Below are 27043 nucleotides of genomic sequence, written 5' to 3' on the forward strand. Positions count from 1 at the left end.
TGTAGAGAGCTATACGGAGTAAATGATAGTAGCTTTATCAGCTGTATAAACTTGGACATGCAGCAGCACCGGCAACACGCAGAACTAATGTCGACGCCGTCGGCGTTTTGCCCGCGTTCGCACAAAATGCTTGCGGCGTTGCTGACTGGTGCCGGAGCCTCTGATATAAATAGGCACTTGGTGCCGCAGCTAAAAGTCACCTCCCATCCCTCCCCCCCCCCCCCCCCCCCGACCGCCCTTAGCGCGTCGGAAGAAGGCGCGTTTGCTCTACATATATGGTGATTGTAAAGGAGGAAAGAGACGCCTACTTCTGCAGCCCTTAAGGAAGCACGGCGCAGAACGCGCGTTTGTTTTCCGCCGTGGGTTCACTCCCCGTGAAAGAGCGCGTCCCTCGCGCCCTTTCACTCGCACATACAGCGTTCGGCGACGCGCGGCGACGATTTCATTTCCATTGACGTCATACGGAACCTCAAGGCAACGGCGACGGCGACGGCGACGCAGACGGCAGAAATCTGCTTTGGAGTGTCCATATAATTGCTATCGCAATAAAACGTTGTGAGGCGAGACGGTGGTAAAGACTTCCGACGCTGCTCGACGAGTGTCCCGTTCTGATCTCGTCGAAAACCTCCGAGCCGGCCCCAGAGGCTCCGGCAACAGTCACCAACGCCGCGCGCGTTTTGTGCGAACGCGGGCAAAACGCCGACGGCGTCGACAACAGTTCTGTGTGTTGCCGGTGCTGCTGCATGTCCAAGTTTGTACAGCTGATAAAACTACTATCCTTACTCCGTATAGCTCTCTACAAATTTGCTATCGCAATTGATGCTTCGCCTTTCGGGTGAAACTGCGACAACTTTTTTCTCTCTAACGTCTCCTTTCTTATGGATTAGTATAATGTTGGCATTCTTCCAGTTCTCTGGTACACTTGAAGTCGTAAGGCATTGCGTATAAAGGGGCCGCAAGATTTTCAAGCATGATGTCTCCTCCGTCTTTTATTAAATCAACTGTTATTCCATCTTCTCCAGCCGCTTTTTTACGGGTCATGTCTTGAAAGGCCCTTCTAACTTCATCGCTAGTTATAGAAGGAGCCTCTATATCCTGTTCGTCACTAATTCGAATCAAAGTGTATATATATATATATATATATATATATATATATATATATATATATATATATAGCTTGGCTGCTCTGGGAACTGTACAGGTCAGTATAGAATTCTTCCGCTGCTTTTAGTATGTTGTCGAAATTGCTGATGATATTACCCTGCTTATCTTTGAGTGCATACATCTTGCGTTGTCCTATGCCAAGTTTTCTTCTGATTTCATGCTGCGTCCATGTTTTACGGCTTCCTCAATCTTTCCCACGTTGTAATTTCGAATATCGCTTACTTTATTCTTGGTGATCAGTTTTGACAGTTCAGCGAATTCTATCCGATCTCTAGAGTTGGAGTTTGACACTTTAATGTTTTGTCGTTTCTTTATTAAGAAAGCACCGAGTTATAAATAATTGAATTACCATTATTAAAATTGTCGTACGGCAGGATTCGAACACAGAACCTCTAGCACAGAAGCCCGATATTAAAACCATTACGCCACGGACGCGCATAGACGAGCGGAATCACTGCAATTGGCGGTGATTATGCGTGTTGGTAGAGTCATTACTTGCTGCACTTAAAATAAAGTATTGATGGTTTTGAAATTGAGGCCGATGAAGAGAGATAAAGCGTAATAACCGAAGCCACAAGGACCTCTGAATCCACAAGTACGAAGATCAGACAAATCCATGTGTTCCAGACATTCAGGCGCTGCGGTCGTTCAGCCACCATCATTCCTATGGTGGCTGAACGACCGCAGCGCCTGAATTCCCTCTGTGTGATTACAGGAAACGCTATGCCTATGAGCTTGCGCTTCTTTTTTGACGTATGAATGTTGCGGCTGCGTTGTTCTTTCCTCGATCAGGTTGATGCACAAATATGGATGTTTTCCATATTTATATATAGAAAGGACTTGTGTGGAATACTTCATTTCTGTGTGATGCATTGGCGACCGTCCCAGTCACTGGAATGTGCTGATACCCGCAGAGGCACTCTTTGTGCGCCTATGACGTGTTCATGCGTAGAGTCATCGTTGACATTTTCTTCTTGCTCTTCTTTTTCTTATTCTGGCCTGAGTGAAGAATAGAGGATTTTGGGATAACATACCGAAGCCAACCCTTCCCATTTTTCTACATCGAAAATTAAACCAGTGCGCCTAACCAGCCGCAGTAGCTTAGTGACTAAATGGCGTTGCACTGCTGAGCTCGATGTCGCCGGCCGTGGCGGTCTCGTTTCGATGGGGGCGAAATTCAAAAACGCTCGTGTACACTTAGGCACACGTTAAAAAAAAAAAACACCAGGTGGTCAGAACGGCGTGCCTCATTATCAGATCACGGTTATGGCACGTAAAACCTTAGAATTAAATTGTTATTAAACTGTGCCAAAAGGCGGTTCGCGAAGCAAATAGCATAAACAATTTTTTTTTCTGTCGTATGCAGTTCCGGCGTCGTCCTGAGGAGATTACGCGATTCACGTACATTGATGCGTGCCTAAGAGTCGGAATGAAAAATTATCGGAAGCGCTTGGCTGGAACCGAAGTTTCGTGCAGGCTTCTTCCTTATGACAGATAATAAGAAGCCATTCCGAATTCATGCTGTGTCGGCCGATTTGGCTCAGCGGCAATGACGTTCTGCTGGTGAGCACATAGCTGATGCCGACCGTGTTCCGACGGGAACGGAATGCTACGAACTTTGCCTCTATTCTATGCACATCTCAGTGCGCGGAGAACGCCTCAGGCGGTGGAAATTAATTCCGTGATTTTTGCGCCGGCGTCACTCGAAGCCTAGCTGTGTTATTGGGACTTCAAACTTTACAATCAGTCACTCGACTCATATTTATATGTAATAAAGCGCGGCAGCCTCGCGTACGTGGAGAAGTGATGGCAATCAGCCGAAGTACGCTGTTCGATGCGAACGGCAACAGGAGAAACACAGGTGATAAGAGTCGGAGCCAATGCAAAGAAGATCGGATAGGGGAAAACGAAAAGAGATGGAGGACAAGAAAATAGCGGAAAACACCGAGAGCGCGGACGGACGAACTGATTTGCACTCCAATTTGTTTCCAGAAAGCACAACAAAGAGAAGAACGACAAGAACAAAAAGACGAAAGGAAGGATGAAGGCGCGCGCGGGTTAGCGTGAATATATTGCAGCTAAGAAGGAAACGACGAGAGAAACTGTGAGAAATCCATGGAGGGAGGCCTCGGTATGTGGCGAGCTCGCGTGTGTTCCCAGCGCAGGTGTATCGAAAAGCCTCGCGTCCGCCGCAAATGAAGTGCAGCTTTCCCCGGCGCCCGAAATCCCAGGGGGGGCTTTGGGACCGAGCGCAGCAGCGGTGGCTCTCACCGCTACGCGGATCGCCCAGGGTTTGTCGCGCACGCTCCCTAAAGACTTGGAGCCTTCCTGACCGGACGTGAGCGAGTAGGGGCTTTGTGCCTACGGGGCCTCGGGACGCTGATTGGACGGGCCAGAGTCGTACGGCTCTCTCTTCGCTTGCGCGGCCCGAGGGGGTTCGAACGTCGGCTGTCATTAGCGGGCAGGCTGCGCGCCTCCTTCCACCTCCCCCGCCCCAACACTCTCCGCTCCCTCCAGGTGCTTTCATTTGTTAGCAGCAGCACGACATCCTGCTACTTCTGAACCCGGTCGCCGGCGCGTCTGCCTTATCGACGAAACAGAGTGGTGGTGCCGTCCGTCCTTCCTTTAGGAGGGATCGAACAATAGCCTCGAAATCATTTCCTGCGGTTAATTCCTTTTCTTAGAAAACGAGAGAAAAAAAGGAGAAAGAGGAATGAAACTGCCCGTGTTTCGCTCCGTCACTCTTTATTTATTACTTTTTGTTGTTTGGGAATAAATTTTTCGCTTCTCTGAAAGGAATTGTGGTGGAGATGAACGTGCGGGGAAGGAATAGTAATTTTGTTCCGAAACCGACGACTTAAACATAAAAAAAAACACGATGGAGCCACCTAAGCAATTCTTATGATGTGTAAGTACGAGAGCATTACTTGTCGTCGATTGTGCCGCTGAGTTACATCGCTGAGTTTAGTTATGCGGTGAAATGTTTCCGAGTGTAATGCTGCTGCTTATGAGGTCGCAACAACGCAAGACGGCAAATCGGACATATTGCGATCTGCCAGCTGAGTTTTATTTCCACAGTTCTCATTAAAGCAGTGTTTCACGCAGATTGCGTTGAGTGTTCTTTCTCGATGACACTACTTCTCAGCACGATGACACCACTTAGCCGAGCGATGACAGTACTTTTCCGACACAACATTTCTCATCGGGTTCGTAGGCGAACTTCCACCTGATACTGTGGGGGGATGTCGTAGTCGTCGTCCGACGGGTTATCTGAAGCGCGTTCCATCTTATTCGTCGTCGTCATCAGTATTGGCTCCGGCGACGGCGTCTGCGGGACCCCGACAACGCGAAAGGCAGAGCAAGCGGCTGCGGCTCGCCGTGCTCGCTCCGCCGCCGTTCGCTCTGCGAACTAGTGAATCGCCCGCCAGGCAGAGCCCAACCCCGTGCACAGGCTCGAACATATTCATCACTGTCGCCTGTTGCAATGGTGACGCAATGCAGCACTCCTAGATTGCCGCATTTCACGTGAAGTGCAGCCTATTTCATTCTCCGATCACTGGTGATTGCCCAGGTTGGTGGTAATGGTCGCACTAATTTCAAGCCCAAGTGGACACTATGGAAGCCTAATGTAAGCCTAATTAGCGATAAAGACTCCATATCTCGAGTACGTTAATTGCTAACATATAGCTTTTGTAAGAATTTACACTCGTTTGCAGCTTGGGGAATGTTTAAACTGGGAATTCGCGAGATAGCAATCGGAATTAGATCCATAAGGTCGTTTCCCAAAAAGTGCGAATAAAAAACGTTGTGGAAAAGTCTTTATAACCTTCGTGAGCTGGAATCAAAAGCGCCTGGTGCATGTATAAACGAAATCACGCTTGTTAAAAGCCATCTTCAGAAACCCGATGCTGAACGCTATGGATGTGCTCGTATTCGCTCACGTACAATCATTGCCTTGCACTCTGAAGAACCAACGCGCCAAGGGCTACTTGATGAGCGTCAACATGCAAATTCTAAGCGTATCACAGACATATATTCTAATGGTGCGCTTGTCACAAACACAGAAGATATTATCAAGGAATTTCAAAGATATTATACAACGCTGTTCAGCTCTACTCATATGCGAAATGCTGATATCCTGACACATTTCGTCTTCCTAGTGAACCCTATCTCAGAGGATGATGGTTCTGTTATTAATGTACCATTTTCCCAACAAGAGATAGAACTTGGCATTGATTAGTTACCGCTTTCCAAAACACCAGGTCGTGATGGAATCTCCGGAGAATTTTATAAAGCCTTTAAGTTTATATTCATCCCTGTTTTACTTAAAGTACTTACTGCTGGTTTTGATGAAGATTTCCTACCATGATCATTTACTAAAATCGTATTATCTTAATTCCTAAAAGTAGTGACAAAGAAAAGTTTGGGTCTGTAGAATGCTATATACCCATTACACTGACGAATGTAGACTACAAAATTTATACAAAAGTCTTATCTAATCGACACCAGTATGAATGTCATTACTTTTTGGACATCACCAGACTTGCGGATTAAAGGCAGTTTCATACAAACCAACTTACATCTATCCCGAACAGCTCTTCAGTATTTCTCATCCCACTGTGACCACTTCGCACTGCTTCAGATCTATTTAGCAAAAGCATTTGGCCGGGTGAACCACGCCTTCCTTTTCAAACATTTAGAATACGTTAATGTTGGCTCCGTTGTTTACAAAGGTGTTCGCATGTGCTACACTTACTGTTCTACCAGCATCATTGAGTCTATTCTACAAATTATCGGCCGGTTTCTATTCTTTCCTCTGTAAAACAGGGTTGTCTGTTATCGCCACTTCTATTTTCCCTTTATTTAGAGCCATTGTGTATGAGCATTCTAATGTGCAGTGACATTCATGGTTTTAACATTTTGGGCAATGAACTCAAAGTATTGGCTTACGCAGATGATATTTCCTTTTTCTGCTCAGACAAACCGAGCAGTGACAAAGTTATATCATTGACTGAAAATTTTGGTAAAGCTTCTAGTACCCAGATAAATTGGTCACAGAGCTCAGGTCTTTGGTTTATGGGGATGTACACCGACTCACTATGCTGGTATAGAATGGACAACCGTACCACCTAAATGCCGGCCTTGGTGTTCCGTTTGATGCGTATAAGCTTAGTGCACATTTCTGGCGAAAACGTGTACCGGCACTTCAACGTAATGCGGATACCTTTACGCCACACCGTCTTTCTGTATTTTGTAGGGCGGCGGCTTGTAACTTGTTCCTGGCTACAAAAATATTTTATGTACTGTAGATACTTCATTGAGCCCGGACTTACATTCGACGTTTTCACAGAATATTCGGTACTTTTGTGTGGTCTTCTACCTATGAGCCTATGAGGCGAGGTAATATCTTTAGACCCATATGTGCTAGTGGATTTGGTCTGGTGCATCTATTTGTGCGACAAACTGTTTGTCGTTTCTTGCTTTTTCGAGATATTTCACACGAAATACTACGATCATTCATACAAGTTAACTTAGGCAATGCTTTATTCAACCTGGTAGTTTCATCCCAATATTCTGAATGACCTTATTTGTGGTGTTTTATGTATGAATTATATTACGCTGTGCAGTTCCTCTTGGTTCGATTTTCTACAGAATATCTCTGCACAGTGTCCAGAAAACAGCTGTATAAAGGTTTGATATCAACGATTTCCCCACTTCCCCTTTGGCGTCCCACATTCTTCAGTCTGCCAGGCTATGACGTACTTCAGCTAGTCCGCAAGATGCATTTTGTACAAAAACATTTTACTTTAAATTTCACAGTTAAAAACTACCTGTGAAAGCAATTGGTAGCACAAAAAAGGCACTGTTGTATCTACTATGAATTGTCACCTTTGCGATGTAACCGAAAACATAGAGCATTGCTTCATAAGTTGTAAAGATGCAATATTATTTTGGGATGTGCTTCAAAGTACTCTTAAGAAAGACTTCATTTTGAATCAGCATACCATCCGATACTTGATTGCACCCCACGGAGAAGACGCGCCATTTGATATATTTTTCCTAATTGGACTACATAGCATATGAGACACGCATGTTCGAACGAAACGCTGAACACATTGTTTCGTCGAAATTTCAGTATGCTCAAATGATAGGTCACTTGGAAGGACATGTACGACTTAACAGAGTTTCAACCGGACTAGTAATACCTCTTGATAATTTGCTTGTCGTTGACACTTTTTAAAGTTCAGAACTACTTGTAGTTTATGTGTGGTGCATGGTGTGCGCAGCGTGATTTATAGGTCCTTTCTAGGCCATGAATACGAGATGTGTTGGCTAGTGCTTGCACGTTTCTCGCGTTTATTACGTTTCTCGTATATACATGATGCAATAAATACCATGTACAAAAAAAAAATGGTGGCGCAGTGGTTAACGCGCTCGGCTTCTCCGGTACCATGCAGTGGCGGTAGAGCAGATGCTCGAAATCTTACCGTGGCTACTTTTTGTTTTAGTTAGATGAAGATGACGTAATTTGGGTGCCGTTTTTCTGCCACGGCTTTTTGATGACGGTGGACTCACGCAATGAACCAAGTAATGCTCTCGTATTAAAAGAGAAAAGTTTCATGGAAAGATGTCTTAGTCTGCGTGGCGTGTTCAATTCCTGCACGCAGGCGTTCTTCTTCTTTCTAGGGTTTTACGTGCCAAAACCAGTTCTGATTATGAGGCACGCCGTAGTGGAGGGATCCGGATTAATTTTGACCACCTGGGGTTCTTTAACATGCACTACAACGGAAGCACACGAGCGTTTTTGCATTTCGCCTCCATCGAAATGCGGCCGCCGCGGCCGGGATTTGATCCCGCGATCTCGTGTTCAGCAGCGCAACGCCTTAGCTGACTGAGCCACCGCCGCGGGTCACGTAGGCGTTCGTAAGCGCTTTGAATGTTCGTATACTCACTCTTCTTTTGCTTATTTAACTGTTTTACGCTATCCATCTTGCCGCTTGTCACCCCTTACGCTCTAAATACACGTTGTTCTGAATCTTGTGACATAAAGGGCAAGTTATCTCGAATTTTTTGTCACGACTAGAGCCCGTAGTGTTCGAACAAGAAAGTGTTGCTGAAACCGCACGATAAAAAAAAATAATAAAACAACTGCCGACTTCAGCTCTGAACTCAATTACTGCGACAGCAATTACTCGAGTAACTGCTGTCACTCGTTGACTATACCAGCAGTTTTATACAAGAACTCCAGTAATCCTGTGTCAAGTCCCCCAACTGTACGCCGTAACGACGAACACACGATGATAACAACGGCGGTATGAAAATGACGGCCTGGCAATGACACCTTGTTGAATAAATTCCAAGATTGCGAAGATCCGTCTTTGCGAGTGGAATGCTGAGAATGTCATTTGCGCCGAAAGCCGTGCTGCGAACGACTCCCGAATCGCGCACCAGCTATGCAGTTTGAGCTAACTGCCTGCTGGGGCCTCCGAAATACGCGCACAAGTGCCACTATATTTTGAGACTGCGTCGCGAACGCTATACGACCCCTGCATGCACAAACTTCCAAGCCCGGAAGATGCGCGATAGCTCAGCCACGTAGTGACACTCCTGACCAATAATTTCTCGTTTCCTTTCTTTTTTTCTTCTTTTTGTGGATGCTCTCAGCCGTTGCTACGGGCATTATCGCAGGCGAACCTCGTCAACATTTCACCCGATTTAGTAGTTTCAACGTACTTTTTTCCTTCATGACTCTATTTCTGGGAATCCGTTCATGATTACTTTCTTTGATGCGACAGCTATCAGTGACCCGAGTTGGGGAGAGGTTTATTCAAGAGCGGCACATACCCACTGCGTTCATGCTCACTAAAGAGTTGGCGTGAAGTGCGATCATTTTGAAAGGCGGCACATACGCAGTGCATTTGTGGCGCAGCCTGCTAGTGCGTTGGGTTGCTGTCTCTGAGGAAAGCTTGCGACGCGAGTGCGATTCCGCTCAGCGTCGGAGAAATTCAAGGGATCTTTTTCGCCATTGCAGAGCGGCACATCCCCAGTGGCATGTACCTAGTAACCCAAGTTATCTTCAAAGACGTTCACTGACTACCCAGGTAGGCGGGAAAATGGTCACATACAAGCATACAAACATGCAGATAGATAGAAAGATACACATAGCCCCCGGAAAGTACGTGAAGTACCCAAAGAATGCTAACGCATGAAAAGATTTAAGAGGAGGAGGGAAAACTTTATTTTCGTCAGATGCAGAGTTATTTAAATTACTGGGTTTCTTCTGCTAGGCGGCGTGAGGTGGCCGTAAGCCCTTGACTTTCGGCGACCTCCAAAGCACAGTTGACGGTCCGGAGCTGGATTGCGGGATCCGAGCTGGACACCGCTACCTCCCAGTCTGAAGTGTTATTAAGTTCCAGTTCCGCCCTAGGTTTGAGCCCGGGGCAGTCGCTCAATATATGTGTCAGGTCCGCTTTATAGGCGTTGCAGTTCTTGCATTTAGGTGAGAAGCAGCCCGGATATATTAGTGAATACTTGTAAGGGTTGGCAAATGAGCCAGTCTGCAACTGTCTCCAGGTCACCTGTTGCAGTTTATTCAGTGATTTATGCGGAGGGGGGTATTTTTGTCTACCTTCGCGGTAGTGCATAGTAATTTCATGGAATGTCACCATGCGATCCCTCGCTGAACCCAGGTCGAGGCCTTCCACCGCCCGGCTGACGAAACCTCGGGCATAATTGTGGGCAGCCTCATTTCCTGGGTGCGAGGAATGTGCTGGGACCCAGATGATTTGAATCTGGCGATCAGGCGGTGGATATTTCATTAACACGGATAGGCGGGCTAGTTGGTTTGGCATCATAATGAAACTTTTGCGCACACAACACGAAACCACAACGAAGAATTAAGTACACAAGGACTAGCGCAGTCCTGTGTACTTCTTCGTTGTGGTTTCGTGTTGTGTGCGCAAAAGTTTCATTATGGTGGATATTTGTTTAGAATTTGCATGGCCGGTTTGTGGATTTTGCCACTGGCAAAGTTTCTAACTGCGGTTTTGGAATCGCTAAAAATGATTTCCGCGGTGGTGCCATTTATAGCCAGAGCTATAGCTGCCTCTTCTGCTTCCTCTGCATGCATGCAACAAATTGTTGCTGCGGAGTGGGCCTGGCCTTGATTGTTGACTATGCCTAGATAGAAGGCATCTCGCGACTTGGGTACTCCGCAACGTCGACGTGGACTATATCCTGCAGACCCGAGTAGTGTTTATGTAGAGCTTTAGCTCTTGCTCTCCTTCTGTCCTTGTGATGTTCAGGATGCATGTTTTTTTGGTATTGGGTCTATCCTTAAATTTCTGTGGTATATTAGGGGAAGTTTACATATTGAGGAGTGTGTGGATCCGTATCGGATCCCCAGGTCCTCCAGTATGTGTCTTCCTACTTGAGTTTTGGATAGCCTCTCCAGTTGGGCTAGCCTGTGTGCCTCGACCAGCTCCTATAGGGTATTGTGAATTCCCAATTCAAGGAGCTTCTCATTAGCCGTGTATCTAGGGAGGTGAAGGGCTGATTTGTATGACTGTCTAATTAGGCAATCGATTTTCTTCTTTTCAGCCGGGTAGAGGTGCAGGTAAGGAAGGGAATATACTATGCGGCTCAGGACGAAGGCTTGGACAAGTTGCCTGAGATCCGCTTCCTTCATGCCTTTATGCTTGTTTGCTACTCGCCTAATTAGCCTGTTTGTTTGGCTAACGCATCCTATGATTTTGCACAGGGTGAATGCGTTCTTTCCGTTGTTTTGTACGTGCATCCCCAGAATTCTAAGGGTCTGCACCTCTTGTACGTACGTGCCATCTACCATCACCTTGATGTCCGGGTGAGGTGTCTTTGCTCGTGGTTGAGCCCTTATAATCAGAAGTTCTGACTTTTGGGGGGAGCATGACAGGCCTATTTGATTCACATGATATGACACTTGATCTGCTCCTGCTTGTAGTGTTTCCTCTATCGCACTATCACTTCCGGTATTAACCCAGAGGGTGATATCGTCAGCGTATAGTGAGTGTCTCAAATCAGGGATTGTGCTAAGTGCGGTAGCTAGCGGTATAAGAGAGATGTTAAATAGGAAAGGGGATAGTACTGATCCCTGTGGAGTTCCTTTGCTGCCAAGTTGCAATATGGAAGATGCGACGGAGCCTAGCTGGAGTTCGGCAGTCCTGTCGGAGAGGCTTTGATATAGTTGTAAAGAAAAAAAAAACATGGTGCAAGATACAATTATAAGACCTACGGTGTTCGGTCTTGAGAGGTCTGACGACCGAACACCGTAGGTCTTTACATCCAATTTTGCAAAATGTGTTTTTTTTTCGCAATCATTTTTTTAAAATTTTTTCTTTGTACAGTTTGTCTAACATTAGCTGGGACACCTTATATACGAATCATTGAAGGGCGCTCGGCTTTGTGGGTTATCATCGAAAACAGCTGAGAGAGAGGAGGAGGCATGTGGAGGCGAAGGAAGAAGAAAATATGCCAAGGCGTGATGGCGGCGGGGAGGAAGAGGCAGGCACAGGCCATTTCGTCTGCGTCACATGACGTTGGTGTCGCCGTCATCGGAAATGAGGAGTGGAGGATGCGGAATTTATCGCTGCACCGATTGCATCTTTTTCTGGGCTCCAAGGGTTGCGCAGGGCGTGTGGCCGAATGCATGACCCTTTCCGCTCGCTACCTAAGGCGTCGGCGGTGTGGAGTGCGTTATTTGCTAAGATGTGTCTCCCCAAGAAGAGTGTCGTGTCCGAAGAGAAGGTGGTCGCTGCTGCGGCGGAGACATGGCGTCGTCGGACCATAGCAGCGCGGAAACATCGGGCTGCCCAAAACACCAGAGCAACGCGTCCCTCGCTTGAAAGGCGTTCGGGTATTAAATATGCGTCGTTTTCAAAAAGCGATGGTAAAATAATGCGAAGCTCTTCATCGTGCTAAGGCTGAGGGCGAGGGGAGCGGCGTCAACGCGACACCCCTTAGTGGCGCCAAGTGGTTTATTAAATACGAATGTCTAGTGGGAGATCATCGAACGATAGAATCCCCCCCCCCCCCCCCCCCTCCCAATTTTATTCGCATTACATCTCTCTCTGGTGATAATGTGAGGAAGCCGTAAACTTGTGGTCACTTAAGCTCTAAAATAAAGATTTTTTTTCCTCTGTCGCGCGTAAAACTTGAACACTATAAGAGCTGTAATTTTTCCGCCCTCAATGTGCCCCTCACTATACTTCGGCTTGTCTTGACATGACGTACTTGCACGAGCGTGGTGTAAAGTTCCTAATTATCTTCGCCCCATAACATTACTTTATTAGGTTCGTACTTAACCATTGCTTGTTAAAACCTGGTACGCGCGAAAGGTATTTTTGTGTCTTCGATTAATTGTAACCTATAATAACGTACCGGAAACCACACAGCGCCGTTTTATTAGCTACGAGGACGCAATTTTAGGATGTCCTTTAGAGAAATTTAGAGAACGAGTTCGATCTCAGTTCTGATACCATGCGATATCTCTTGGCAACTGGCAGCAACGATGTGCCGCTTGACATGTTGCTACTCATATAGTTGCGCACTTTATAGATATCTCGCACGTTAGACGGAACACTGAACCGATTGCTTCTATTGCATTTCGTAGAAATTACTCCGCAGCTGAAAACCTTTTATGAACACAGTGACTTCCGACCTCACTGGCATTCTCTGTTGATGAAGGGCTTATGCTTATTTCAGTCTTTAGCTTCGAAATGTCATCGCTTATCGCATGGAGGAAGTGTTTGCGGTGTTAGCTGTCCTGTGCAGCGTTGGTGCTGTGCTTGTATAGACGCGACTATGGCTTGTTTCGGCCACCACGAATACTTCGTGCACGTATATATTCTTTTCTTTCCATCATGTAAAAAAAGGAAGAAGAAGAAAAAAATGTACATATTCGCGACAGCTGAGTGGCTGAACCGTCCGACTCCGAGCTGCCATAGTCGCAGTGGTATAAGTGCGACGCCCAGTGACGTGCGCTGAGCAACGTTTCGTACTTCCTCCCTCTAGGGCGAGGGGGGAACTGAGAGATAAAAAGAGATGGCCTAACGACGACGACTACGCGACTCGGCGACAGAATGATGACGACAATGTAACGGACACAACCGACAAACGGGGGGACGAACGGACACAGCAAACCTAGTTGCCAGTTCATACGTAACTACTGTCGCAGCAGAGAATTTCACACCCTGTGGTGAAACACCGATCCCGCGGAATAAGGGGTTGGATTTGGAAAGCCGATTTTTTCTCTCGATATTAATGTCTGTTTGTCATTGGCCTGCGCGTCTGCTATCACGATTGGCCGTCGCTCCTCCTCTAGAGTAGTTCATGCGAACGAACGGCTTTACGAATGCGGACCAAATTCTTGGATTTGCCGCAGTGAAACTAAAAAAGCTAGAAGCCAGCAAGCCATGCAGGTATTTATCGATGACTATTTCTTTCATTTTAGGAGCCCTGCAATCCTCTTTTTACTTCTGCAACCCATGCTTGTTAGAGCTAAATAAAAACAAGAACAAAAGGAAGAGGGGAAATAAGAGAAGCTAGAGATACCCACTGTTCTCCATCGGACTCTCGCAGTTCGCTCGATCGTAAATCACAACTCTTTCTCTCGAATGACCGCAATGTCGATTAATGACATATAAACGACCTACCCTGCCGCGTGCAGCGATATTCGACCCTTCTGCTTGTTTTTCACGCCTCGGCGCCTCCCTCTTGGCGCAGTTTGCTTAATTTTTCCTTCCTGCACTTCCGCGTCAGTACCGTCGTTCCGTTTTATGCGCGCGCGCGTGCGGTCTTTTTATTATTTATTTTTCTTTAGGTGGACAGATAAATTTGCGACAAGGAAGGTCATGCAGCGGAGGAACGTCAGAGGCTGCCTTTTTTGTCGAGGGGCGTGAAGCCGGGTCCCCAGCAAGTGTCGTTGGCATAGCGACAGCACCAACGCTTGCTCCCGCAGGGCATTCGAACGCCAACAGAGAGACGGTTCGATTAAATGCCCCGGACGCGGAAAGGCGAGGCACGCAACCATCACGCTGCAACGGAGCCGAGCTCCCGCCATAAACCAGCTCTTTTGTACTGGGGCTACTGAGAAGAAAACAAGTATAGAGAAAGAAAATGAATGGATCGAAAACAGGACCGGAAGCTGAGGGAGGGCAGGCGCTTCTCTGGAACGAAGAGAGCGGAACTCCGGTGCGAAGGTATTGCGACGCGGTCCCCTGTAACATACGTGTAGAGCGCAGAAGCAGCAGCAGCCGCGGCGGTGAGCACAGAGGAGGAGGGAGATGAACCTGTAACAAGTCGTCGAGAGGAAACAGAGGCTACGATCTCGACCCGGGGCGGTCTTCGAACAATGGGCTCGTTTCGGAGAGCCGGGCGCGCTTTTGTCTTTTCCCTCGCTTTCGCCTCCCGCCTTTTTCCGTTGTTCTACCGGGGGTAAGTGTGTACGCGACAATAGACGAGTCCGTTTGCTGTTTCGCGACTGACGTGAGGGAGGCTTTCTCTCGCGCAGCGGAGCGAAGCGGCGGAGCACGCTTGCCGGTGGCGGCTCCTTTTTCTGCGTCTTTCGGTGTCCTGCGCACCTTTCATTCTCCCGCGCTCGCGAGAGCCCACCGTGGCCTAGAATGAAGAGAATAGCGAGTATGATGCTTTTCCCTTGCTCACGAATGAACGAACCTCACAGAAAAAGAAACGCCACGGAGGAGACAGACAATATATTCATCTTTCTTTCCCATTTACTTTCTTGCTGGGGCAAACAAAGCTTCTTTGTTATCTGTGAAGTAAAGTGGAACAAAAGCAGGCTACGTCTCCGCTTACAATTTTAGCGACAGAATTATACTGGTAACGGATTGAGTTTTTTGAGAATGCTGTACTTTCCAGATTCGTTACCGATATTTAGCGCCCGTGTACGATGCGACAATGTCATCTCCGTGACGACATAGTAGCGTACAACAGACATTGATTTTTTAAATCTTTCTACGGGTGTAATGAAATCTTCGAAACAATGTTAGGACGTGGTAACAACGATGTGAGATATATGCCACCCAACTAGTAACTGTCATTTATGACACAGTGTTCAAATATTATCAGTTTTTTCTTCTTCTTGCTACGCTGTGCCGCAGCAAAAATAAATGAATAAGTAAATAAAATAAAAATAAGGAAACAATTTCTTACGACAAATAAAATGTTTTGAATAATTCGTCTCATCTGGCTGCGCCATTTGATTTGCCCGTGCGGAAGGCTCGTTGTGCAGGAATCTGTCAACAAACGCGTCACTATTCACTCTGGCTCGAGTTTTCCATGACTGTCTCAATTTACCACCGCACTTTCCTATGCTCGTGTACAGCCTCTCCAGATCACTGCCTCTTGTTTCTTTTTTCAATTGTTCGGCAACACTGGCGGACTTTTCACGGTGACATCTCTCTCGTATTACCCTGCAGCCGATCACATTCGCGTGTGACCCTCATATTTTTATGCTGAATTTTAAATGCAGAGTCGCACGAACCAGGGATACCCGACACCATCGGGCCACCGTACGTTGGAAACAATGCGCGGTGTGCAAATTGGGCGACGTCAGTCCCTCTCTATCGCTCATTTTGAAACACCAGGATTCTCCCTGCTTCGAAGTAATTTTATGCAGGTACTTGCTGTAAAATTGTTCTGCTGTCTGTGTGCTTCCGGCCTCTTCCAGAGGAGAGGAGAGGAAGGCAGCTGGGGTGATGGTCACTTGTCCACCAATGCAATGTCCGGTAGCAGTCTTTAAAGAAGCAATCGCTCCGAAAAACAAAAGGAGGGTGGGGGTGTAAGCGACTATACCGATACCTAGAGATAGAGTGCTTAAAAAGGGGAAAGAAAAAAAAATCTGGAAATGAAAGCAGTTTTTTACTTGTTTTCTTGAGCATAAACAATCATACTATGGAAATTTACATCTTCTTTCTGGGGTGTTACGTGCCAAAACCAGTTCTGATTATGAGGCACGCCGTAGTGGAGGGCTCCGGTTTAATATTGACCACCTGGGGTTCCTTAACGTGCACTACAATGCAAGCACACAGGCGTTTTTGCATTTCTCCTCCATCGAAATGCGGCCGCCGCGACCGCGTGCTTAGCAGCGCAACGCCTTAGCTAACTGAGCCACCACGGTGGGTATGGAAATTTACATAACATAATGAGAAGCATTGTGGTATATTACGACAAACTGTCGTCGATATCACCTTCAGCGTACGCACATTCATGTTAACCATCATTTTATCTAACTTTTCTTATGTGAAGCAGTATGCAATATATAAAATTTGTCCCCCTGAGCAGCAAGCTATAAGACCATCTGCTGTCGCCAGACGTGAGCTCCGAACTGTTTTTCGAAGATTGTGCTTTAGAAATGTTCTCTAATTTTCTAGACTTTATGTCAAACGGCCACTTTCGCGATCGCGAAATTTAAATTCACAATCTTATTGCGTATTGAATATATACAGGGTGTTTCAGCGAACACTTTCAGAATTTATTTAAGGTTGCCTGTGGCAGATAGCCCAATTCTAGTTAATGAGCTGGTCTACTCGAAGAGGCGGACATTACTTGCACAAAAAATTGACATGCATAATCGACTAATTAACAAAAACTCACTAATTAAGTTTTTAACTAATTATCTGATGGCCCATATTGCAATTTACAAATTGTAGCCGTGGAGTTCGCAAGGCGGATACACTTGGAATTAATTCTCAGGCTGACACCAGTATCGAGATATTAATTCCCGAACTTTGCGGAGAAATGCATTGGCGTTCCAGTTAAATTCTTTAAAAAATGTCGCTTTATGCATTGAAGCACAAAATTAACTGGAACGCCAATGCATTTCTCCGCAAAGTTAGGGAATTAATATCTCGATACTGGTGTCATCCTGAGAAGTAATTCCAAGTGTATCCGCCTTGCGAACTCCACGGCTACAATTTGTAAATTGCAATATGGGCCATCAGATAATTAGTTAAAAACTTAATTAGTGAGTTTTTGTTAATTAGTCGATTATGCATGTCAATTTTTTGTGCAAGTAATGTCCGCCTCTTCGAGTAGACCAGCTGATTAATTAGAATTGGGCTATCTGCCACAGGCACACTTTAAGAATTTTTGAAAGTGTTCGCTGAAACACCCTGTATAAGGAATATAATGGATGGATTTGTTTATTTGAGGTAACAGTCACGTGACTAAGCTGAAAGTGAGCACCATGTCACTGTCGCAGCGCGGGCTATTCGTACCAGTATGAATGTGAACCTGCGACACATTGATGGTGAACAGTACACTGAAATTCCCAATAAACTTGCGGTGCTGATGGCGCAAAATGTTTACCGCAAACATTGATTATTCCACTATGCGTGTGCACCCTTTCATTACGGTACTGTGGTGAGGAAACTTTTGAACCGTGAATTGCCAAGCAAATTGGTGGGCAGGATCTTATTTTGAGCTAGCTAGTTTTTCATTTCGAAGGGTAACAAGCGGCGGAAAACTACTAGGACAACGCCATGTTGCGCTGTGTTCCTGTCCTCGTCGTTCTGCGCCACCTTTTACCCTCTGAGATTGGTGGGAAGTAGAGGGCCTACATAATGTCCAACCTGCTCTCCTGATCTCGCAGCCTGTGATCATCATACATGGAGATATATTAAGGAAGCAGTTTACGTTTAAGAAACTGCGAGATATCGCCATGCTGAAAACAACAGTTGAGGAAGGAATTCACGACATTCCAGTATCCATGCTTCACGAAGCTGTGTGCGACACTTGAGAGAATTGATGGCTTCGTTTTGCTGTGGTGGTCTATCGTTAGCTTAAGACATTGGCCTTTTGAATGGCGTCGTATCTGTATCCATAATGCAATGAAACAGATGAAATAACGCGTGTAGCCGTATTTCTGACCTACCCTGTACATTACTTTCCTGAAACTTTTCTAACTGCTCAGAAGTAACGCTGGCTGCAGTTGCGTAGAGCGTCCGTATTTCCAAGTGCCACACACAGTGATCTATCGGGTGGGTGCAGTATTTGAGAACCACACAAACCCGGTATTTGAAGGATACTCGATGCACGAAAGGCACGTACCCAGTGGTGATTCCACGTGTTCGTGATGAGCGCGGGCCCCAGCGAGCGCGCCGGGTTGAGGCCGGCGCCCGTGAAGCGGTACTGCATGAGAGAAAGAGCAAGTGCTTCATGGCGCTGTTTTTTCAAGAACACGTGGTGAAATTGTTCCGTATAAATGCTGCCTTGTTTGTTCTGCACTGTTTTCTATTTGCATTCATACCAATACTTGCCAAATTTTCAACACAACTTAAATAAAGCTAGCTTTGTGTAACAAAATGTTCTTGAATAAATAGTTCGGTTTGGGTAAATTCAGAAATCTGCAGGAAATTGCTTGCCTAAGCAGTTCTGTTTGCCTAAGCAGGCTTCGGAAACACCTTACAATTCTTTGACTGGTCCGATCAGCGACAACGATCAAGCTAAAAATTCTGCAACCGCTGACGTTTTAAGGCTGTTGCATAACTTCAGCAATGTTTGTTGAAATAACAATTCCTGAAGGCCGCTAGCGAAGATTCTTTTTGTTTGCTTTTCAGCCGTCGGGAAAAATTATTTGCGCGCGAACGGCATTGCTGATATACTCCGTGTGCTTTAGGCGGCCAATCGTGCCGATATGAAAATATTGAGGCGCCGCCAAAGCGCGCCAAATACAAGCGGAGATTAGATCGAGTCAGCGGTTGTGTCACTGATGGTCAGCCTATAAAGAAAATTGTTTGTAGAAAATCTATCAATGTTTACCTTCTTACATGTATTAAGTATCTGTAGACAATTTATATGTACAGTTTCTCAGTATATAGTCAATATGTGGATCGTAGTTTATATAAGACTATATGTAATGTTTCTAAACATACGGCCTAACACTTCTAATCAATCTTTGTGCGCAGCATGCCTATAAGTTTTATGTATAGGAAAAATAAGAGCAACTTATGAGTAGACAAAATATTCAGTATATAGGACCTGCACAGATAATCTACAGAGTGTTTATTACTATAGACGGCGTACTGCTTAGCGTGAGTGTATGGGCGCTGCCTGTTGTCGTTCGAGTAAACCATATACGCTTCCTCATTCGCACAGTTCGCCGCTTGCTTTGTTTACGAGCGTTTTACGGACACACGTGACGCCATCGACCATCTAGACACGTTTCGTGACGAAATCTATATTGGAATTCCCGTGTAACTAACGGACCTTGTAACAGAAAATTTTTATACTTGTAGCATCGTTCACTATCGCAAGTGTATACATCGTTGAAGATTCGCGGTTATGTGGCAGATAATTGCCTCGCCGAAGTGCTTCTTTATCACACAGAAGCTATCCTATATAGCTGGCCTTGCCCAACGACCCAATGTCGCTCCCGCCAGCGCACCGGATCGACCATGTTTAGAATTTTCACTGGGCAGTCCTGACACTTCGCGGCCCGCGCAACTTAGCCGTTTGGTCAGTGCGCTCGCGGAATGATGTCAAAAGGGGGTAAAAAAAAAGGGGGGGGGGGGTGGAGGGGGTGAAGTCGAGCGTGGAAAGTCGGGAGATTTCGCGCCAGCCGTCGCGTGGTCGAGGGACGACGCACGGCTGGCGCGACTCTTCCCATAATGGTTTCTTCCTCTGTTTTTTTCCAGACCACAATTGGATTCCAACAAGAAGGCTGGTGGCCCAAAGCAGAAATTTATGTGGCCCCGGCCACAAGGGGCGACGAGCTCTGTCTGGCCGACTTCGATTTTGGCCGCAATTTCTGCCGGACCGCGACAGCGGCCAGCCGACTGATGGCCTTTCCATTGAAAGGCAATAGACGTCGTCACCCAGCCTGCTTCCCTTCGCGCGTATATCCCGAAGCCGCAGCTTCATTTCGACACTGCGGGCTGGCCGGTCGGGAGGCCCGCAGACATTTCCGCCTCTCGTGGTCCTCCGGCCAGCGCAGTACGCGTGATAAATGGGCCCAGCGCCGAGCCCACGCAGCCACGACAGGATAATGGCACGCTGGCGCGCCGGGTACGTCGTCGGCCGCAGTGTCGCGCGCGTATACCACTTGCGGAGACGGCAGCGAGCCGGGAGCGGGACACATGCCTGCTGCGCGCTGCGAACGGGAATTCGTGCTCAGAGTTAATCTCGCTTCTCTAGAGTATGCGTCGAATCATATAAGTTAAGAAAATGGCCCGAGTATAGCGCCCCTAACTCACCAGTGACACGGCACTCTCGCTGGCCAGAGCTTTCGTACGCGGTGGCGTATAGGCGAAGCCCACAGAAGAGTGTTTCTCTTTCTTTTCTAACTCCTTACTTACGACGGGGGTTCTAAGCCGTGCGTTTTGTCTTCTTTACACCGCTTGTTCTTACAAATGGTGCCTGACAGTGGCGCTGAAACTCTCAAGCATGTTTTATTTTGAGGTTGGCCCGCTGAAATCTATCGACTACTGGGAAACTGGCTGAAGTTTCTGTTTTTTTCGCCCTTCAAAAGCGAGAGCGTAAACTTGAACTTGAAATAAAGAGGGATGGCACACTGCAATACACTTTCGACGCTGAAAAATCTGCAAGTGGCCCGTTCAATGAGTTCGACACACACTGTTGGTTATGGCTTCTCAGTTTAGGAAGATAGACATGCAGGCCACATGGTTCTCGATGTATGTTTCATCTTCTTGCAGCATTCGTACGCTTGTTTCTAAGAAAGTAAAACAAAATAAATGTGAAAAGAAGGTATGCTTACTGCTGGTTAAGTTAGATAGATTGACTTTTGAAGTTAACCGCTTGACTGACGTAGCACTTTCAGCTGTGTCTCTTTTATCCCACATTGAACAGCAGTGAGCGAGTATTACTGAATAACGCTGACGTCATTGCAGGGTTGTTCCTTGGGATTTTTTTTTTTTACCTTCATCAACTCATAAAGGCTTACATACTCAAATGTGAAATATAGTATATGAAGCCTGTTGATTATTGCCAGCGTGAACAACAAAGATCAAAATATAAATTGGAAAACCTAAAAGAAGTAGCTGGAACCGTATTTTGGTAGAATTATTTTCCTCAAATTCATTTGTTATCATCTGTCACACCGGTCGACTCTGGCGATAGCGAAGGCGCGGCTTCGTGCGAGGTATTGACAAAGGACAAAAATGTGTTAAATAAAAATATTCGCGCAAAATACGGCCTCATGGTGAAACTTAAAGTGGAACAATGAGTTTAGTTAGTGGCGGTTTTAAGATACCATGCTCGCAGTGACGTCGTTGTCTTATAAGCCGAGCTTTCTTAAAAAAAGAAAAGCAAAATAAACTCTACTGCATTGCAATTGAATGATGTTTAGGCATGGAAAGACGGCTGACTTTAGACTATATGCAGCAGTGAAAACATACCGGCAGAGGCCTCGCGTTGGACACAGCAGACGGATTAACGGCAGAAAAATATTGAATGAAAACAGCTGAACGTGATCGCCAGAAGTCGTTCTAATGCGAGAATGCGGGGCATTGCGGGCGAATGCGCACGGCGACCCATATGATTGAGCAGCATGAGTGGAAACGAAAGGAAACGAAACTTGCTTGGCATACTTATGCTCCTTGATAGGACATTTGACAATTAGTATAGTCACCTGCCCTTTAAAGATTTGCTGTGCTATGCCCATGTTGAACATGCGAAGCGCAACTGCCCAAAGCTCCTTAACTTTGTTGAATTCGTTCTTTCTGCCCTTTTCAGTAGTCTGAATGCGAACAGAATATTCTCAATGATAAACAGCCTGTCGAGAAACGACTGAATCAAATGCGAGTGAAAGGCGTTATACAGTTTAGCTGTAATTCAAGGCGTACTGGGCCGCTTTTAATGGGACAAATTTACCAGTATTACGTTCTAGAGAAAAATTGCGCATTGAAATATTGCGGGCAACAATACGTTAAGGCTGGTACCCCCCGAAACAAAACAGCTGCGAAAGCCGACACAAAAGTTGCAGATGTCACCAGCGTATTTTACACTGTGCCTCCGCTACTATAGCCCAGACTTACTCAACGGGAGAGTTAATTTTTCAATTTATACCAGACTTGCTTACTTAAGACAGAGAAGGGCTTTAAGATCGAAATTCGCAAGGTTGCATATAGGCATCTCTTATTTTTTAACATTCCTGGAGCGTGCTGACAAGAGGACTATTGTAATGTAAGAATACTTGTTAATCTAAATAGGACTGTAGTCAACTCTGTGAACGCCTAATCTAAGAGGCGCATGCTTTGGGAAAAAACATTTTGTCTATGTTTACAGCATGCTGTGTTGATTAATTCTTTCAATATAGATCATTAGTGAAATAATGTAGCAGTGCGTATACTTGTATCCGCTGATTGATACTTTCAACCTTCACAACAAAGCTGTCGGGGATGCAGATGGAGCGCTGGGGTTCTGCATTCGTATTCACAAAGCAGTGCGTATAGGCTACGGAGGTATACTATGTAGGGGCAGCCACCAGACAATCGTGATAGCTCACATAACATTAGCGAAGGCGGCAGGACAATTACGAACAGTTCTTGCGAAAGAAAAGCTTTGCGAATCTGGCTTGTTGGCCTGTATTCGCCAAGCTCCTCTGGCGTAAATGCGGTCGTTCGCCTCTCTCCCCAGCACTTTTTCCAGGGCGTGTTCCAGTGTCAGCGAGTCAAAAACACCTCACACACGCTTTTTTTTAAAAAGGCATGCGCGGGAAAACACGGGCAGAAGAGGAACGAACAGGACAGCACAAACGAAAACACATTTTCACGGCAACCTTTATCTGTCAATAACCTCTTCAACACCCTTACCTCTCTCTATCTTACATCATCGCTTGTGGGCTGACGCTGTCATTGCTTAACTGGGTGACTGACTGTTCTTTATAAGGTTTAGTGAGGCGAATATAGCGTCAATTGCTGTTTATGTATTTCTTTCATTCTTCTTTTTTTCGGTCTTCACTTCTGCACGAAGTAAAATCGACATAAATGTAGTAGTTAAATTTCTCAGAACCTCAAACTTTCCACAGCAATGAAATCAGAACAGCGCAGGAAAGTAATGTAACAAGTGGCCGGCGCAAGATTAAGAAGCGTTCATGTGCTGACGTGCGAGCGCGTCAGCACGGGAAAAAAAGAAAAAAAAAAAGAAACAGCACGCATAAAGTGGGACTGATGTGTACTCATGTCATAACTACCGCCAGTAACGTCCATATACCTTAACACTTTATTGGACAGTGCCAGTGAGGTCATGGCAGTGCATGGCATTCCCAAGCGACTAATCTCACTTGCTTCGAGGATTTTTCTTGTCGAATGATTGCAACGCGCGTGAAGAATCTTTTTGCGCTTGAAATCCGGGCCACTCATACACGCTGCTGGCTATGAATTACCGATCTGGTATCTTATTTCGTTCTAAGGTTGCTTTCGTGCTCATTTAGCTCATCATTAACACACCTTCCAATTTGTCTAATGTAATGCGTGCCGCCAAGATTGTCGAACATCGTATACTATCTCTACTGCACATGTTACTTTAGGGTTGCGATGCGTACAATACGTTTCATTTTTTTTGTGCGGTTTTTCCTTCATCTATCTTTTCGATTTGTTTATGTAAGTCCCCTCTTGCAGCATCAAAGTGTTGGAAGTCAGCGTGTCCTCTTCTGTAGCTATCATGTGTTTCGCTGTTCCAAATTCAAAACCCCATTTAACCCGAACAGTCTTGTGAACACGGGTCTAAGCTTACCAATATCACGCGTACAGCGCTTTTTGTCTAGTCCAGTTGTTTCTTTCGGTACTTGCTTTCGGCGTCCACTAGCATATCGATCAGCGTATCCGAGGAAATTGTGCAATACATTACTCGAATGTGAGCATTGGCTGTTTAATGCCCGCGATGACCAAATTGAATAAGAATGCTTGGATTTGAAGCAAATCGTGAGATATTACAATGACCAAGCTATAACCGTACCTTCTTTTCGATAAACTCATTGGTTAACAGTTTGAATACATTTCAAAGGTGAGTAAAGTTGTGGTGTGCGGTAAAATAATTCACTGCATCGTCTCCATTAGCACACTCATTTTCAGACACTCGAACTGTCACTTGACGAGAAATCCTTCACGCCGCCGCTGGAGCTGCCGGTGCTGCTCTCAGTCTTAAGCGACCATTGTCGATCCCCATCTGTTCCACGGAGCCATGTTTATGATGACGTATTTTTAGAATTCGTTACACGACATCGGCTTGAAGGCCACGATCGCGAGTGTTACTTAGCTAAGTGATCTTTCTTTTTTTTTTCTCCTTGCGCTGCTGAGCGCTGCTGAGGACTGTATGCAGCAAAATTAAAGATCCATTCTTATAGTACGACACCAGGTAAAATTAACAAATGTATGTTTCTACTGTGCGCTTATCCAACGAAAAATTGCTAGTCAGTTGTATCATGATGTATCGCTTTCGCACTGCCAGCGTTTTCTGGTGGCATGTGCATTCTGTGAGAGGACACGCGATAAGCTAACCTGGTCGCCTCTCGGTGATTCTCGTGAATGACTGCCTCTACACTATTCACGCATGTTCGTTTTTGCTTGACAGTAGCATACGGCTGAAGTAGGGTAACTGTGCTTCCTTTGTATTTTCTAGTTACCACCTATAATTTATCTCCATACTATATTTTCTTCCAGTTTTTCTTCGTTGAGCAGCCTGCACTGGCAGCGACTTTCTACCGTATAAAGACAAACGAACGTGGTTTTGAAAACAACACGGGCGCATAATTTTTCAAACCCTATTAGCACTTCCTTTGCTCGAACCAGAAGAGCTGCTTTGCGCCTTTTGCGCGAGTGAGACGCCGCGAAGTGACGTGCAGGACACGTGTCTGGCACCACGCCTAATACGCGGGGCGCACACACTTTTTTTTTTTTTGCCAGGTGTAGCGAGCGGCCTGCAGCGTGCACGCGCGCGCACTCACCGCGAATAGCGCGGCGGCCGCGTACGCGACTCCCAGGGGACCCGAGGCGGCGCGGTCCGTGGCAAGAGCGCTCAGTGCCACCAGCACGGTGCCCAGGAACTCGACCCCGAAGGCCTGGCTGGCGTGCAGGCCCTGCGCCAGCTGCTGGGGCGGCTGCTGCGCGGGGCGCTGGTCGCGGGGCGCCAGTCCGTACAGGGCGGCGGCGCCCAGGCAGGCGCCCGAACACTGGGCGGCCACGCAGAGCAGGGCGCGCACCACGCTCAGACGACGGCCGACGAGCCGCGACAGTGTCACCGCCGGGTTCAGGTCGCCGGCGAGGCAGTGCGCGAGCGCCGCCGCGCTCGCGCCCATCGCCACGCTGCACTGCAGGGGTCCGCTGTCGGCAGCCTGCGGCCTTCGCGGCTGCAGCGGCACCGTGAACACGGTGAACAGCAGGCTGCCCAGAAGCTCGACGAACACGCGCCGCCACAGGGGCCGGCTGGCCAGCTCGCGCCGGCACGGCGGGGGCTCCTCGGGCAGCGAGTCCATGAGGCGCCGCATGCGCCGCAGCGGCGAGCACGGGGCGCTGGCCATGGCCGCCGCCAGCCACCGGCTGCCGAGATCGATGAGCCGTGCGCGCTTTTATACGGCGCGCACGCGAGCGCCACCAGGCATTCCCAGACTGCGCGGCTGCTTCAGCCGACGTCCCAAGGTCGTGGTCATCCGTGAGGAACAACACGGGACGCTCTTACGCCAGTCATAAACGTAAATCAAGTTGTCTTTAGAGGAAGCGTCGTGATTTTTTTTTTTTCGTTCAGTACAACGCTTCACGATATTGAGTCTTACCGGCACTGTCATGACATTATAATAGAATAAAATAAAGCTCCGACTAGCTTGACGAGTTCTCGACTTTTGGGCATATGCAATGGCAAGGCAAACATGCACGAATTAAATTTCATTATACGAAGATGCATAGTACAGTTCTTTACACGAAGGCAATGCATAAAGGAAAAGAAGGCACGATATTACTGCACCTTTTGACGTTGGAGGGTGCACGATATTAGTGCACCAGTTGACGTTGGAGGGTGCACGAGTATATAAAGATGAAGTGTTCGTTCTAAAATAAAATAGTTGCGACTGCAGCGAGTGTCGTGTGTCTCTCCACTTTGTCAGTGCGCTGCTCCACCCTTACGGTATGATGATTACTGCACCTGATGGACGGCGAGCAATGTATGACTTTCGCGAGTGCAAACAATAAATAAGGACTTCAGATGGAAGTTCACTCACATTATTAATGTTTTATTTTGCTGCAAGAGATTTAAGAATTTGATTAGCTAATGATAAGAGCTGTTCAATCTAATTTGTGCGCAGTGTCTGCATGCTCGATCAAGCCGCCTCGAAAAGTGTCGGGTGTTATAAACCACAGTAATATGATTTAATGAGGTCAGTGTTTTCAACTGGTTAGGGAACTGCACGGCCTCGGGCTTACCCGAAAGCCCGGGTCGGGTTTTCGGATAAGGCTGACTCGGGCCTAGGATAGGCTGACTCGGGCCTAGGACAAGGCTAGGCTCGGGCCTAGGAACTTCGGGCTCGCGTCAGGCTCGAGCTTCAGTCGGGCCCATATGTACCCGGGCATGCTGTTTGCAACTCGGCAGAACTGCAGATTATAAAAACTGCAGCATTATGAAAATGTTAGGTCAGTGGCGCCTGTCTGGTTCTAAGAAAGCCGGGGCAGGCAGGCCACGACACAGCTGCGGTACACTGCGCAGATTAGTGTACATTAGCGGCCCTCTTTGTTCACTGGGAAAACGGCACACAGGAAAACACTGGTGAACGTTGCTCGCAGGTTATAAAGACCTCGGATTGCTAGAGGTGATCATGCTCAGGCGAGAGACCGACGACCCGACGTTCGAATGGAGGTGGCGCGGTGAGGTTGACAGA

The 27043-nt window shown here is 46.8% G+C and overlaps 1 protein-coding gene across 1 annotated transcript in view; it reads right to left on the minus strand.

Moving 5' to 3' along the window:
- Positions 1-25742, minus strand: part of LOC119433655 (lens fiber major intrinsic protein) — a 41832-nt gene extending 16090 nt beyond the window's left edge. The window contains exons 1-2 of the mRNA XM_037700908.2: positions 25124-25742; positions 18271-18351 (exon numbers count right to left, since the gene is read on the minus strand). Coding sequence (XP_037556836.1) covers positions 18271-18351; positions 25124-25696 — 654 coding nt within the window. The 5' untranslated portion in view covers positions 25697-25742. The remainder of the gene's footprint in view (positions 1-18270; positions 18352-25123) is intronic.
- Positions 25743-27043: the final 1301 nt, after the last annotated feature.

The sequence above is a fragment of the Dermacentor silvarum genome, chromosome 1, assembly GCF_013339745.2.
Source record: "Dermacentor silvarum isolate Dsil-2018 chromosome 1, BIME_Dsil_1.4, whole genome shotgun sequence".
Taxonomy (NCBI): Eukaryota; Metazoa; Arthropoda; class Arachnida; order Ixodida; family Ixodidae; genus Dermacentor; species Dermacentor silvarum.